This window comes from Pterocles gutturalis, unplaced genomic scaffold (genome assembly GCF_000699245.1).
Source record: "Pterocles gutturalis isolate BGI_N339 unplaced genomic scaffold, ASM69924v1 scaffold42548, whole genome shotgun sequence".
NCBI classification, from domain to species: Eukaryota; Metazoa; Chordata; class Aves; order Pterocliformes; family Pteroclidae; genus Pterocles; species Pterocles gutturalis.
The window spans coordinates 3,852-16,259 of NW_010119674.1; the positions used below are offsets into that span (position 1 = coordinate 3,852).

Consider the following 12,408-nt stretch of genomic DNA (forward strand, 5'->3'; position numbering starts at 1 on the left):
TCCACTTATTACGTTAGGGCTGGAAAAAGACAAGGAAAACCCAACCTATTAAAGTCTTCCATCATAGTAAATGAGACTTATTTGGTTACTGTGCCTTCTAACAATGACTGATGAAGTGGCGCTGGTCTGGGTGACAGGAGAGGTACAGGAAGGGAGAGAGTTGTGGTCTGATTCAGCCAGCCACTTTGGAGTGTCCCCTATCAGCAGAGTGATAGATGCACAGCTTTAAACCTAATACAAAAATATTAACACTTTTGGACATTAGTCATCACTGTTATATCTCTACAATATAATACTTTATACTGTACAGCTATAACATAAAAGGTGCAATTCCTTTTTCCTTAAAAAAATCACACACAGCACATGTTTTTATCATTTTATTTTTAAGTATAAACTTTTTTAAACACTTTACATAAATTAACTCCTCTGAGACTAATATTTGATGTACAGTAAATTGTAATTCATATAAAAATCCATAAACAACTTGTCTCACATAATTTACAAAAAAAATCTGGGTTTCCTTTGCTTATCTGCAACAAGGATTCTACTTGCCATTTCCCCCCCGAGGCAAACCATGTTAGCATTGTAAAATCTGTTATTAAATTCCCATGGTAGCCTAAGTCACTTGTGCCAATGTCCTTTTAGAAAGCAGCACAGTTTAAAGCAGTTGGGTTGTCTATAAACAGTAATTTCTGCCCGACATTTTAAAATTAACAGATATATACCACATCCTATGCAGTGAGAAAGAGAGTGAAAAAAGAGCGAGAGAAAGAGAGAGACTACTTCTTGTAAGCAAAGGTCAACAATTCAGTAATATTTGGAAACACTGTATGGGTCTGTATCTTAATTAAATACAGTGCCCCAAAGGAACAGACAGCCTGTTGCAAAATCTGTAGGCCTTTTTATTTTCTTTTTTCTTCCTTTTTTTTAAATACTTTTCAGTCCAACTTGAGTGCAGCGATATGCATATGTAAACATATTCTTTAAAGCAGATCACCTTTAAGGTCATTGAGAAAAAAAAATTTGTCATTAGCAGTATCATTCTTCTGGAAGGCGCTCTTTTCATTACAGAGTCTGTTCGGATTGTGCTACAGAAAAAATCTGAGCAAAGATGTAAGCTTAGGCTCAAGTAGTAACGCAGCAAAACAGTTTGGTCTCCTTTTTAGAAGACACTGGTACACAGTCTCTTTGGCAGCCTGAGCTAAGCCAGTGTGTTACCTCTTTCCTATCTCACTTTGTCTGAGGAACTGTATATTGTTAGCGCTGTCTGCTAATTCCGGATATTGCTCCACAGAGAGTACATAGTACCCATCATATCCTTGTACCTTTCCAGCACTTAGCAATTGCCTCTTTTCTCCCTCTGTCCACAACCTGGCGCCTTCCTCTCCATCTCTTACTCTCTGTTGTTCTCTGGCCCAGGCACTGGAAAGCGCTCTTTGTCTGGCTTGCTCCAGTATTCGGGCCTTTTCCTCATCAAGTGTCATGCCATAGCGGACGTGAAGTGCTAAAGCACCGTATTGCATTTCAACATCAGCAAACCTACGAGTCCTGCCGTTTACCACAGTGGTGGACTGGGAAACAGTGACGTTGATGCCATTCTCCAGGGCCTTCCGCCCACTCGTCAGCCTCAGCGTCCCAAGGTCACTCTCAGGGGAGGTGGTCTTGATAAAATAGTGTGTGTCCTTTCCCTCAACAGTGAAATGCAAGTTTTCTAGGTAGTAGGCGTTGTTCAGAACTGCTGCCACTTTTATGCAGTCCTCATTCGCAATGTTGAGCACATTTGTTTGCACTTTGCCTTGATTGACAGCAAGCATCACCCCTTTCCCAATCAAAGACTTCACTGTAGCAAACCACAGCCATGACTTCTCTCCGCTGGATTTCCGTCTGCTGACCTGCACTTCTGCCATCTTTCCCAGGGAAAGGAAAGCCTTTGCTTGTCTCGCCACTTGTTGTTGCACTCCAGAAATCGGCTGTAAACAAGACAGACAGAAGTTTTACCAGCCATCTGCAGCCCTCTAGATGCCAAACAGCCAGGCTTTCTTGGTGTGCTGCCCGTGGACGACAACAGGATATGCTACAACTGACAGTGCCAAGGAGTTAATTAAATCTACATACGGCTTGTTCTGCTGAGTTACAAGACTATTTTGTTTGATAATGTTCAGTGCTTTTTTCTCTTTGTCTCCCTGAGAACCTGCGCATGCATAAAGATATGATTTAACTTCAGAGGCTACTTATTGGGCTGTACAAGGACAGACTTTTGCAATACTAACACTTAATATGGCTAAAAGAGCTGTCTCACTAGTGTCATCTCATCCTCTGAGCCTGTTCGCCTATGATTCCTGTCTACCATGGGTCCATCCAAATTGAGGAGATTTTTGCAGGTCCCAAAGCTGCACTTCAGAACAGGAACAAGGACTTTACGCAGAGTCAGGAGGTAAGAGGCTCTCAGGTAGTTGCAGTCTGAGACCAAACTACACAGAGGCTCTCATAACCCCTCAGCCTGCTGAAGAAGTGGAATCAAACTGTAACAATGGCCTTTACAGTAAAAGAGAAGGAAGCAAATGGTACAGAGCAGAGGGGTGGAATAATGGGGATTGAGGCCCTTTCTTGCAAATACTTGCAGAGAAATGATAAAAGAGGATGTGTGAAAAGGCTGTAGCCAATTCAGTTATGTGAGGTTCCATTTCATTGCAAGTATAAGCATGCTGCCTAAAATAGATGAGCAGCTTCTCCTCCAGAACTCCAGAGGGGTGCAGTCCTCAACACAGCCGAGTGCTTTGGTGACAGCTAGCAAAGAGAAGAGGCAATGAATGAAGAGAAGCAATGGGCAAGTCTAAAATATGCTTGCTTGGTATTTAATGTTTTATATCTGGGGTGTTCTTGTTGAAAAGGTAGGTGTCCTATAAAGAAGAGGAAACAGGTGCAATTGTGAAGTGCAAAAGCAGAAGATGGAAAAGCTAGGGTAGGAGAATCTGTTTAAAAAGTCTGCTTGACTGTTAACAGCTATGTGTTGGCCAGTATGCCCAGATGCACTCTTGGTAAAGAGAGAGAATAGCTGGGGAATAGGAGCTGCCAGCAGAACTGCTGTGGTTAGCTAGAAGAGCAGGAGCAGCGAGCAGCAATGGTTAGCTGTCACAGCTAGGCAGTGGGGCAGTTCACATTATGGGGTCAGCTGTGGCTGGGGTGAGATCTTACAACTGTGCAGAATAGGCACATCTTACTGTCTAACCCTCAACAGCTAAAATCTGTGAATGAGCTAGTATTGACAGAGGTGGGGAGCAGACAGCTGCCCTAGCAGTTGTCTTGGCAGGATACAGAAGAGAAAGATTTAAATAGCTTTGGCTGCACTTTTAAAAAGGAGTACTTAGTTTCTGTAGCTGATCCAGTTTATCTTCTGATTGACCCCTTCTCCCTTCAGTAAAATACTGTTTAGCCCACTTGATTCATTGCTGACAAATTAAACAAAAGCCTGTTTAACTTTCCCAAATTTCTGGGTGGGAGACCAAGCAGGAATCATTAACATACTCCTACAACCTTAATTCAGCTTTGCTACTAATCAAAGCCAGGCAAAAAGTTTGCAAAGGCTTCTCTGCTCTGCCATGAGGGCAGCTTTCTGGAAGGGACAGTTTCTGAAGGAATTTTGAATTGACTTGGACTCTCAGCTCTTCTTGAATGTGGCAGATTCCTGTCTGCACTTGCTAACAAGTATGGTTTTCAGCTGTTGTAAATCCTACATGAAAGCTACTGAGCATAAAAATATATTCTAGACAGCACATTCATCAGAGAGAGCAGCAAGATGCAATAGCAATTTCACAATGACAAAGTTTGTTTACTTTTAACCTGAATCCTCAGAGTTTGGTAAAGCTCACTCAAGAATGTTTCAAAATACTAAGTGGCTTGTGTGTTTACTTCTGGCTCCTGGTTGCATTTGCTTGTTCAACAGTGAGTATCTAGTCACAGCTTCTTCCTATCTGAGAATTTTGAATCTTTGTTTTCTTCCCACTTCTCTCTTTCTCTCTGTCATGTCACATGCCCCTGGCACTCCTCACCTTGTTGAGCTCTTTCCTGAAGATTTTTGACAGCTACCTGTCTACTCTCATCTCTTTGACCAGAGTGGTTCTTTTCCTGATGCACCTTTGCTGGTGTTAGTAGATAACTGCATTTGAGATCTAAATAAACAACCTCTGATAGTTCCTCACAGCCATGCCTGATGACAGGTCTCTTATCTCCTGATACAAACCCCTTGTCTGGCATACTTGCAGTGCTCCTCCTTCACTGCTTCTGCTCTTCATGGGAGACACTGTTCTCATGCAGTGCTCTAAGGTCTTTCCCTGTTACTCAGTCCCCAGCTATTAAAAATATATATATAAAGGGTCACTTCATGCATGCAAAATTAGCTTCCATATGCTCCCTTCTGCTGGGACACCCTTCTAATGATTTTTTTGTCTAATTATAAGGTTGTAAGGTTCTTCAAGATCTTATTCTCTTTTAATCTCATAAAGTTCTCTATCATGATTCTTCTAAAAAGAGATCTGGTTTTGACTGCTCACAAATGGGATCACCCATTTTACTGTCTCTAAACACTTCCTTCTTCACTGAGAACTGTAGGATTTTTGAGGGCATAGGTCTTTGATCTTTGAGTAAGTTTGATTTATAAATGTAATTTTCTTAAATAGTAGATTTAGATTTCAACTTCCACATTTATTTCTTCCATAATTCAAAACTGCAGGAGGTTTTCAGGACTGAAGTTCATTTTTTTCCTCCCAAAGAACTTCATAAGCACCTGGAGTTTTGGTTTTATGTAACATAATGGGTTTTACCTCAGGTAATTTCATTTTCAATATTTTATCTTTACATATAAAACATGGTTAATATTAAAGAGAAGTAAAATTGTAGTGGTGCCTGGTATGCATAATTTATATCACCTGTTCTTCTGTTTATTTCACAGTCTCTTTTTTACTATGGTGTTCAGTTTCTGCCTTCAGGCAGAGTGTTAGTACAAATCTAATCTCTGTAGTTTCTGCTACGAAACTTAGACATCTTTAAAAGGTCTTAAAACTTCTTTTTATTGATTATTGTCTTTCTGCATTTTATTGTTGCTGAAAGCAAACAAAAGCTTATTTAAAATGGTATCTAACTTAGCAAATCTGTAAAAAACCCCACCATCTGTAGTTTCTTACTAGATAAAAATCAGAGGTTTGAAAAGTCCTGTTCAGATATAACTTAGCAAGTAACCCTTTTGATTATTCATGCCTATATAACATCTGAATAGAAGGGAACATTCTGTCTTGTTCCATTATATGTTTAGTTTTGTTTCTTACTGGTACGTCTTCCCATTGCTGGCTCTTCACAAGTTCATAAGAAGGTTCTGTTAAATCAAATTTCGGAACAGGGAAACCAGGTATGGCATTGTGCAGATGGAAGCCGAATGTCACTAGCCAGCTGTTAACATCTGAAAGAGAATTATTAAAAAAAAAAAAAAAAAAAGAAAAAAAAAAGAGAAAAATACTTGAATTGTTCTATATTTTGCAGTCATACCATTTTAACATGGAATAGTTTTTGGCATAGTTGATTTCCTTCTGTAACATGAAAATTATTCAACAATCTTCACTTTGATATGGATAGATTTAGATTTGTGTTACAGCTAGAATAGCAAGCCTGTGCAGAAAACTTAAGTTCTAAACTTACAAGAACACTTCTGTTCTATGTAAGAGTTGCACTATGCTCATTTGAAAGCTTTGCAGGTTTCAGCAATTCTGAAGGCCTCAGTGATATCCAGAACAACTATAGGAGCACAATTAAAGTGAGATTTCCTTCTAATATAGCCTAAACTAACTAGGATTTCATGGTCAGGCTGAACACGCTCTATGTTGCACCTTCATCATCAATACTTTAAAAGAAAGCAAAAATAAAAGGTACTGCAGAGCACATTCTGTCCTTTTCTTATGTATGTGTTATTGTAATGTCTTCAGACTACCTCTGAAATAACACCTATATGGTCAATTACCTTTTAAATGATTTGGCAGATATTTTCATGTTGATTCACGAGAAATCTCTCCTTGGACCAATGAAATTAAAAGCTAATGAATGTATTACTGTTGCATCAGTAAGCAGACAGGATACTAAATTAGCATTAGATAACATTATTTATGATACATTTTATGTTCTGTTAAAAATAAACCAGGGATGCCAACAATTAATTAGTTAACAATTGTTGTGCAAGAATGGGTGATGTGCCTTGTTTCTGTCCTTCTACCCTATCTTTTGCAAATACTAAGCTTAGCAGAAGTTGGCACAGTGCTCCTTACCAAGTTTGGTTGGTATCATTTACAAAAACCCTGGTAAGTGGAACAAGGAACCCAATTTTTCCTAATGTTAAAAGAATAAGAAATATTGACCTTAAAATAATTTCTAACTTCCAGATAAATGATAAGGCTCATGAGGCTCTCATTTAAAACTGCCAGTCAGCCAGATTATCATTGTAATGACAACCTTATATAAGGAGTGTGTGTCTATGTACTCCATACACCAAAGATGTTAAGAAAAGAACTAAAACTGTATTTTGACGGCAATTTTTGAACTAAGTGCATAATTTTCAGTGCCACAAAGAATGTGATTGCAACTGCATCCTCTATAGCACATGCTGCTAAAAGAGGACAGATTCAAAGGTCTGCTACTGTCTTTGCTCCCAGGCAGCCCATTAGCAACCCTGTTAATAGCTGCTGTATGTTAAGTTAATGTAAACCCATTTGATTCCCAGGATGCTTTTCTGAGGGATACTCTCACAACTCCTATGTAAGCAGGGCTGAGCCTCACCCGTAGTCAGGCACAGATCTCTTTTTGGTATGTAGAATAATAGAAAACACTACACATAACTAACTCTAGACCCACAAAAAGCATACAGGTTCCCTAAGAACTCAGTTATATATGAAGTGGCACAATAGCAGCTTTTTGTTGCCAGAAGAGAAATTCATACTCTTTTTTTCTATATCCTACTCCTCCTTCCCTGCTCGTGGCTCTGTGTTGGTTATTTTGTGCTGTCCTTAGAGCTTATTGAACTCTTTCTTAGCCAAATTACATTAGTAGCCTTGCAAAAACCTACCCTGGCAAACATAAGACAACGTCCAGTGAATATTTTCTGCCATGTTAATGAGTTAAATCGGTCACAGAAAGACCCCTCTTTGCCTTTCTATCTTACAGTCTCACTTCTCTTTTGTCTTTGGTCTTTTTGGTCCATGAATATGCACTTTTTACTGCTCAGTAGCCCAGAGGCATGAAGAAGCTTGACTGTAATCCACATGTAAGGAGATTCTCATGAATGCTTTGGAGGGATTCTTACTCTTGTAATTGCCCAAGGAGTCTTTTTTTCATTATAAGAGCACTGGGTAATTTGTAACAATATTGGAAGGAGAACCTAGGGCTCCTCTTTACCAGTGCACTGAGATCTCTAGCTGAAGCACCTTGTTCAGTCAGTGGCAAAGGAAGAGACGTATTACGCAGGCATTCCAAAATGTACTTTGGAAACCCCAACCCCTCTGTATACTGAGATGCTGTGAATTAGATTTTTGGGTCAACAGTCCAATATTAAGCACCATAAGGACTGTGTACGGCACAAGGTTTAGGTTTAGTTACCTAAACCTGACAGCTAATAATGGCCTGTGGCTCTTAATCTCTTTATGCGGGTACCTAAATCAATGTCTAAAGCTAGATGAGATACTTTCAAGATCTCCCATTTCCTGTTTCACTGTTCCTGATAAATGTGTCTGCTGTAATTATCCTCACTGTTAAACACTTAATGCTTCCTCATAAAGAATTTTTCCAAATAGAACATATTCAGGTACCTCACCAAAATTGTGAATTCCAGTCTATCTTATAGATATCTATAGGTCCAGAACCCCCCAACCTAAAATCACTTTGTTGATCTGGTTCTGAACACCAAGTACTTATCTGAACAATTATCTTCCCTGAGAATTTCTTTACTAACCTTCCCCAGACACTATCCTCAGCCTGTAACTGAGACAGATTCCAAATTATCAGAACACAGAAGGGTAAATTTTTGAGCAAATTGGAGGCAGTCTTGCAATTAAGTAACATTATTTTACCTGTGATATAATCCTTCACATCGTGTATTTTACTGGCTGGGTTGTTATTTCTAAACATGTACAAATTAAAAGGAGCTGGATCCTTCCCAATTCTCTTCCAGATTTCAATATCAGGTGTTGTCCACCGGCCCGCCAGTATGTCATAATCTCTTTCTCCAAAATGGACTAGCTTGGTCAGTGGGTCATATAAGCCTCCATGGAATCCTATTACCAGCTGGAAGTCAAGGTTAGAGTCGAAATAGATCTCTCCATAAGCAGTGTATTGAATTTGTTTAAGCATAAGACCATTGCTACTGAAAACAGCCAGTGGTGTTCCTGTATTGTCTGATGCAATGTAAAACTCATCTCCACTGCTAATTTCCATAGCAAAAAGGTGTCCTTGCAGATCATAGTAAAGAGATGTGATTTCAGAACTTGAGTGGTTATATACATGAGTTATCCTGGTTGGATAAGTAAGGTCCGCGTAAAAAAACTGGAGATGCTGTCCAAGGCTAGTTTTACTGGAAACTCGTCGTCCAAGCCCATCATAACGGTAAATGACTGTCCACCCACTGCCTTTGCTATAAACTCGAGTAAGAAGGCCCTTTGAACTATATTCAAAGATTTCAGTACCCCTCTGACGCAGAAATCCATCTTCATCTAGTCGGTACTGAACATCACCTAGTCGAGTTATTCTGTCTCTCAGGTCATAGCGAAGGGGTGTCAAACGGGCGCTGCTACTGGGGTTGAGCAAGTGGAGGTTGCCATTCAGGTCATAGTTGTATCGCCACATTATTTTTTCATTCAGATAAACTGTCTGGAGCTGACCATCTACATCATATTCATAAGCATATTTCGTGGTGTTGGCAAATGGCCCGATCTTAATTTCTCTTTTTGTCACTCGTCCCATGTTATCATACTGAATTGTAATCCAATACATTAACGACCGAAATATTTCATACTGGATTTCCTTGATGCGGCCATGTGCATCAAAGTGTTTTGTGTAGGTCATTACTGCTGTCGAAATGATCTGGTTAATATCATAATATATAACTCCAAATTTTCCAAATTGTTCAACTTTGCCAGAGATATCATCAAACTGGTAGAGATCAATAGGCAGTGGTGTTTCATTGATGACACCTTGCATGCTAGTCACTCTGAAGCTATTGTCATAGCTGTAGTCAAATCGGGCATTTACCATTCCATCTTCGCTAAAGCGGAAAATCTGTCTGTCAATCAATGGGCCAATTTGCCTGTATCTAATGGTGCAGATAAAACCATCGCTTTGGAGGTTTACTGTTTTCAGGACTCCTGCTGTCTCATCATAAGTAAAACTAACTCTTGTACTATCATATAAAATTTCTGAGAGTTTGGTCTGCCGTCTGTACTTGAATAATACTCTTCGGCTTGTCCCCAGGAAAGCAGTTTGAAGGAGCTGCCCTTCTTCATTGTAGTCCATTATAACAGAAGCATTACTTTCTGGGGGGTTGTATATATTCCGGTAATAGCCAATGGAGCGGATAGTCTGCATGGTATGACGAGCAACACTGGGCATAGTGACAGCAGAAAGCCGATCCAACAAATCATATTCGAAGATATACTGCCGTTGGCTATGAAGCAGAAGAACCATTGACTGAAAATTAAGAACAGATTTTTACCATGTGACAAATGGTGGAGTATCCCCCCCTTCCCACCAACACCGACACTATTTCTTCACAAAAATGTGACATTCTCACTTGAGAAAATTATCTCCTCTTTAATTGAGTTATCGTTGACCTTACATGTTGTTAACATCTCCCTGCCTAATTTACTTGGATGCTTAATTGTAAGGGGTTCTGTAATTAGTAGTTCCACATTCATAATTTGCTACTTGTTATGACTGTATCACTCTCTTATCACGCACTCACAGCTAAACAGCAGATTGTCAATGGATTCAGATAAGTCATGTTTAATATGGGAAGAAGTAAAACTGTCTTAGAGCCATTAACTCATGAGGAGAACAACATATGGGAGATACAGTTTCTTCCCTACAATTAGAGATGATTTTGAAGAATTTGAATAGCCTGAGATCCCTGAATACGGCATTCTTCTTCTATAGGCTTTTAAGACATAGGCAAAACAATTGCTTGATTATTTATATCAAAAGGAGCTACTCTGAATTCTTCTGACATATTTCTGATGTGTGGCTATTATGTATCATAGATCTTGATTAAATTATGCCTGCAATAAGTAGTAAACAGGATTTGCTGAGCAACAGCTTCGATAGAAATACATTTAAACCCCAGAAAGAAATGGATTCTCTTTTTGCATAACAGGCATGAGATCTCACAAGGGGGATTTTCACAGATATTTCTAGAGGGAGAGCTATCATTCAGCAATCGTTACAGATAATGAAGATTCCTGATCTTTTGCCTATCATTTATTTTGATGCTACAACTTACAGCAAGTACAAATTGACAGCTGTAACTATTTAGAAACAAGAGGTTTTCTTGGTAGTGAAAAAAACCCAACAAGAAGAAGAATTTACAAACGAATTATTTTCAACTGAATTACACTGCAGACATCTAGTCCCTGTACCTTATTTTACGTGTTAAGATAAAAGGTAAATACAGACGCTTCTTGTTAGTCATTGGCCTAAATAATTTAAAAAGACATCAATTCCTAACAATTAGCTACTGTGAGATGACATATTTATTGTATAAAACACTCCCCTAGGAATCACACGTTGATACTTAGGATAATTGAAATGTGCTTCCGCTACCTGTTTTTGCTTTGTATGCAGCAGTCAGATGCTGCAGAATTTCAGCACATTCAAAGAATTTTTTGAAATCTGAGTGTTCTTTACCTTTTCCAAATATGTGTAACTCCACGTTTTCCCATCAGCAAACACTCTAGACACTATCCTTCCCTGTCCATCATACTCTATTTTTTCACTAGTCGTCCCTCGCTGTATGCTGCCTATTTGACCTGTGGATGAATAGGTAACATTGACAGCCATCAGCTTGCTGCTTGGTAGCCACAGGGTGGGGTGCCCTGACGTGTCGTAGGCAATCCTCAGCAGAAATTTACGGTGGTCATCGTAGATCTTTTCTGTCTTTGTGGTTCGATCAAAGTCAACTGAAAGGAGGTTTCTGCCATTAACCTTTTTAAAGCAAACAAAATGACACAATAAATCATGCTGTTCAAACCCTAGCCACCTATTATTTCCACAAAGCTAGCTAGTCTTTAAATATAATTTAAGGTGATTGAATTGTACGTAAATTATTTTAGCAACTTCTTGATATAAATGTAAGGTGCTATATTAGCATCTACTTTAGGAGGTCTCATTATATGAAGAGATGGCCCAGAATTTGTTGCAATGTGTTCTTTCTTGATGAGTAGTCAACTCTTAAGAAAATACTGAAAGATGTGCACAGAAAACTTCTGTAATAAACGGGGCCATTTCAGCCAACAAACTACTTCTTTCATAGGCAGTCCAAAGTACATCTAGCAAATTATTGTCAATGGTATTCCCAGCAACCACTTGTCCAGTTTGTAACAATCACGCTAAAACAGAAATTAATCCTAATCCTCCACAGTATTTTTCAAAACAGTAAATACAAAATTAAGATCTTCAAAAGCATGTTGAATCTTCAAATTAAGATTAAGCAGGTTTTAGAACATATGCTTTGCCCTTCTGGATCAAATGGAAGTTTAACTCTGTATACCATCCACTGCTGCAATATATTTATGAGACTGAAATCCTTAGAGCCACTGTTTAACATCTTCGTTGGCAACATGGACAGTGGGATTAAGTGCACCCTCAGCCAAGTTTGCTGATGACATCTAGTACAGTCAACACGCTGGAGGGAAGGGATGCCATCCAGAGGGACCTTGACACGTTTGAGAGGTGGGCCAATGCAAATGTCACGAAGTTCAACAAGGCCAAGTACAAGGTCCTGCCCGTGGATTGGGGCAACCCAAAGCACAAATACAGGCTGGGCGGTGAATGGATTGAGAGCAGCTCTGAGGAGAGGGACTTGGGGGTATTGGCTGATGAGAAGCTGAACATGAGCCAGCAGTGTGTGCCTGCAGCCCAGAAAGCCAACCGTGTCCTGGGCTGCATCAAAAGAAGCATTAGCAGCAGGTCAAGGGGGGTGATTCTCACCCTCTACTCTGCTCTCGTGAGACCATACCTGGAGTACTGTGTTCAGATGTGGGGCCCCCAAGATAAAAAAAGACCTGGACCTGTTGGAGCGAGTCCAGAGGAGAGCCACAAAGATGGTCAGAGGGCTGGAGCACCTCCCCTATGAGGACAGGCTGAGAGAGTTGGGGTTGTTCAGCCTGG

The 12,408-nt window shown here is 39.7% G+C and overlaps 1 protein-coding gene across 1 annotated transcript in view; it reads right to left on the reverse strand.

The window, feature by feature from the left end:
* Nucleotides 1-364: 364 nt before the first annotated feature.
* Nucleotides 365-12,408, reverse strand: part of TENM3 (teneurin transmembrane protein 3) — a 116,803-nt gene continuing 104,759 nt past the window's right edge. Inside the window, exons 23-26 of the mRNA XM_010076639.1 lie at nucleotides 10,927-11,223; nucleotides 8,103-9,714; nucleotides 5,322-5,452; nucleotides 365-1,970 (exon numbers count right to left, since the gene is read on the reverse strand). Of these exons, the coding sequence (XP_010074941.1) occupies nucleotides 1,215-1,970; nucleotides 5,322-5,452; nucleotides 8,103-9,714; nucleotides 10,927-11,223 (2,796 nt within the window). The 3' untranslated portion in view covers nucleotides 365-1,214. The remainder of the gene's footprint in view (nucleotides 1,971-5,321; nucleotides 5,453-8,102; nucleotides 9,715-10,926; nucleotides 11,224-12,408) is intronic.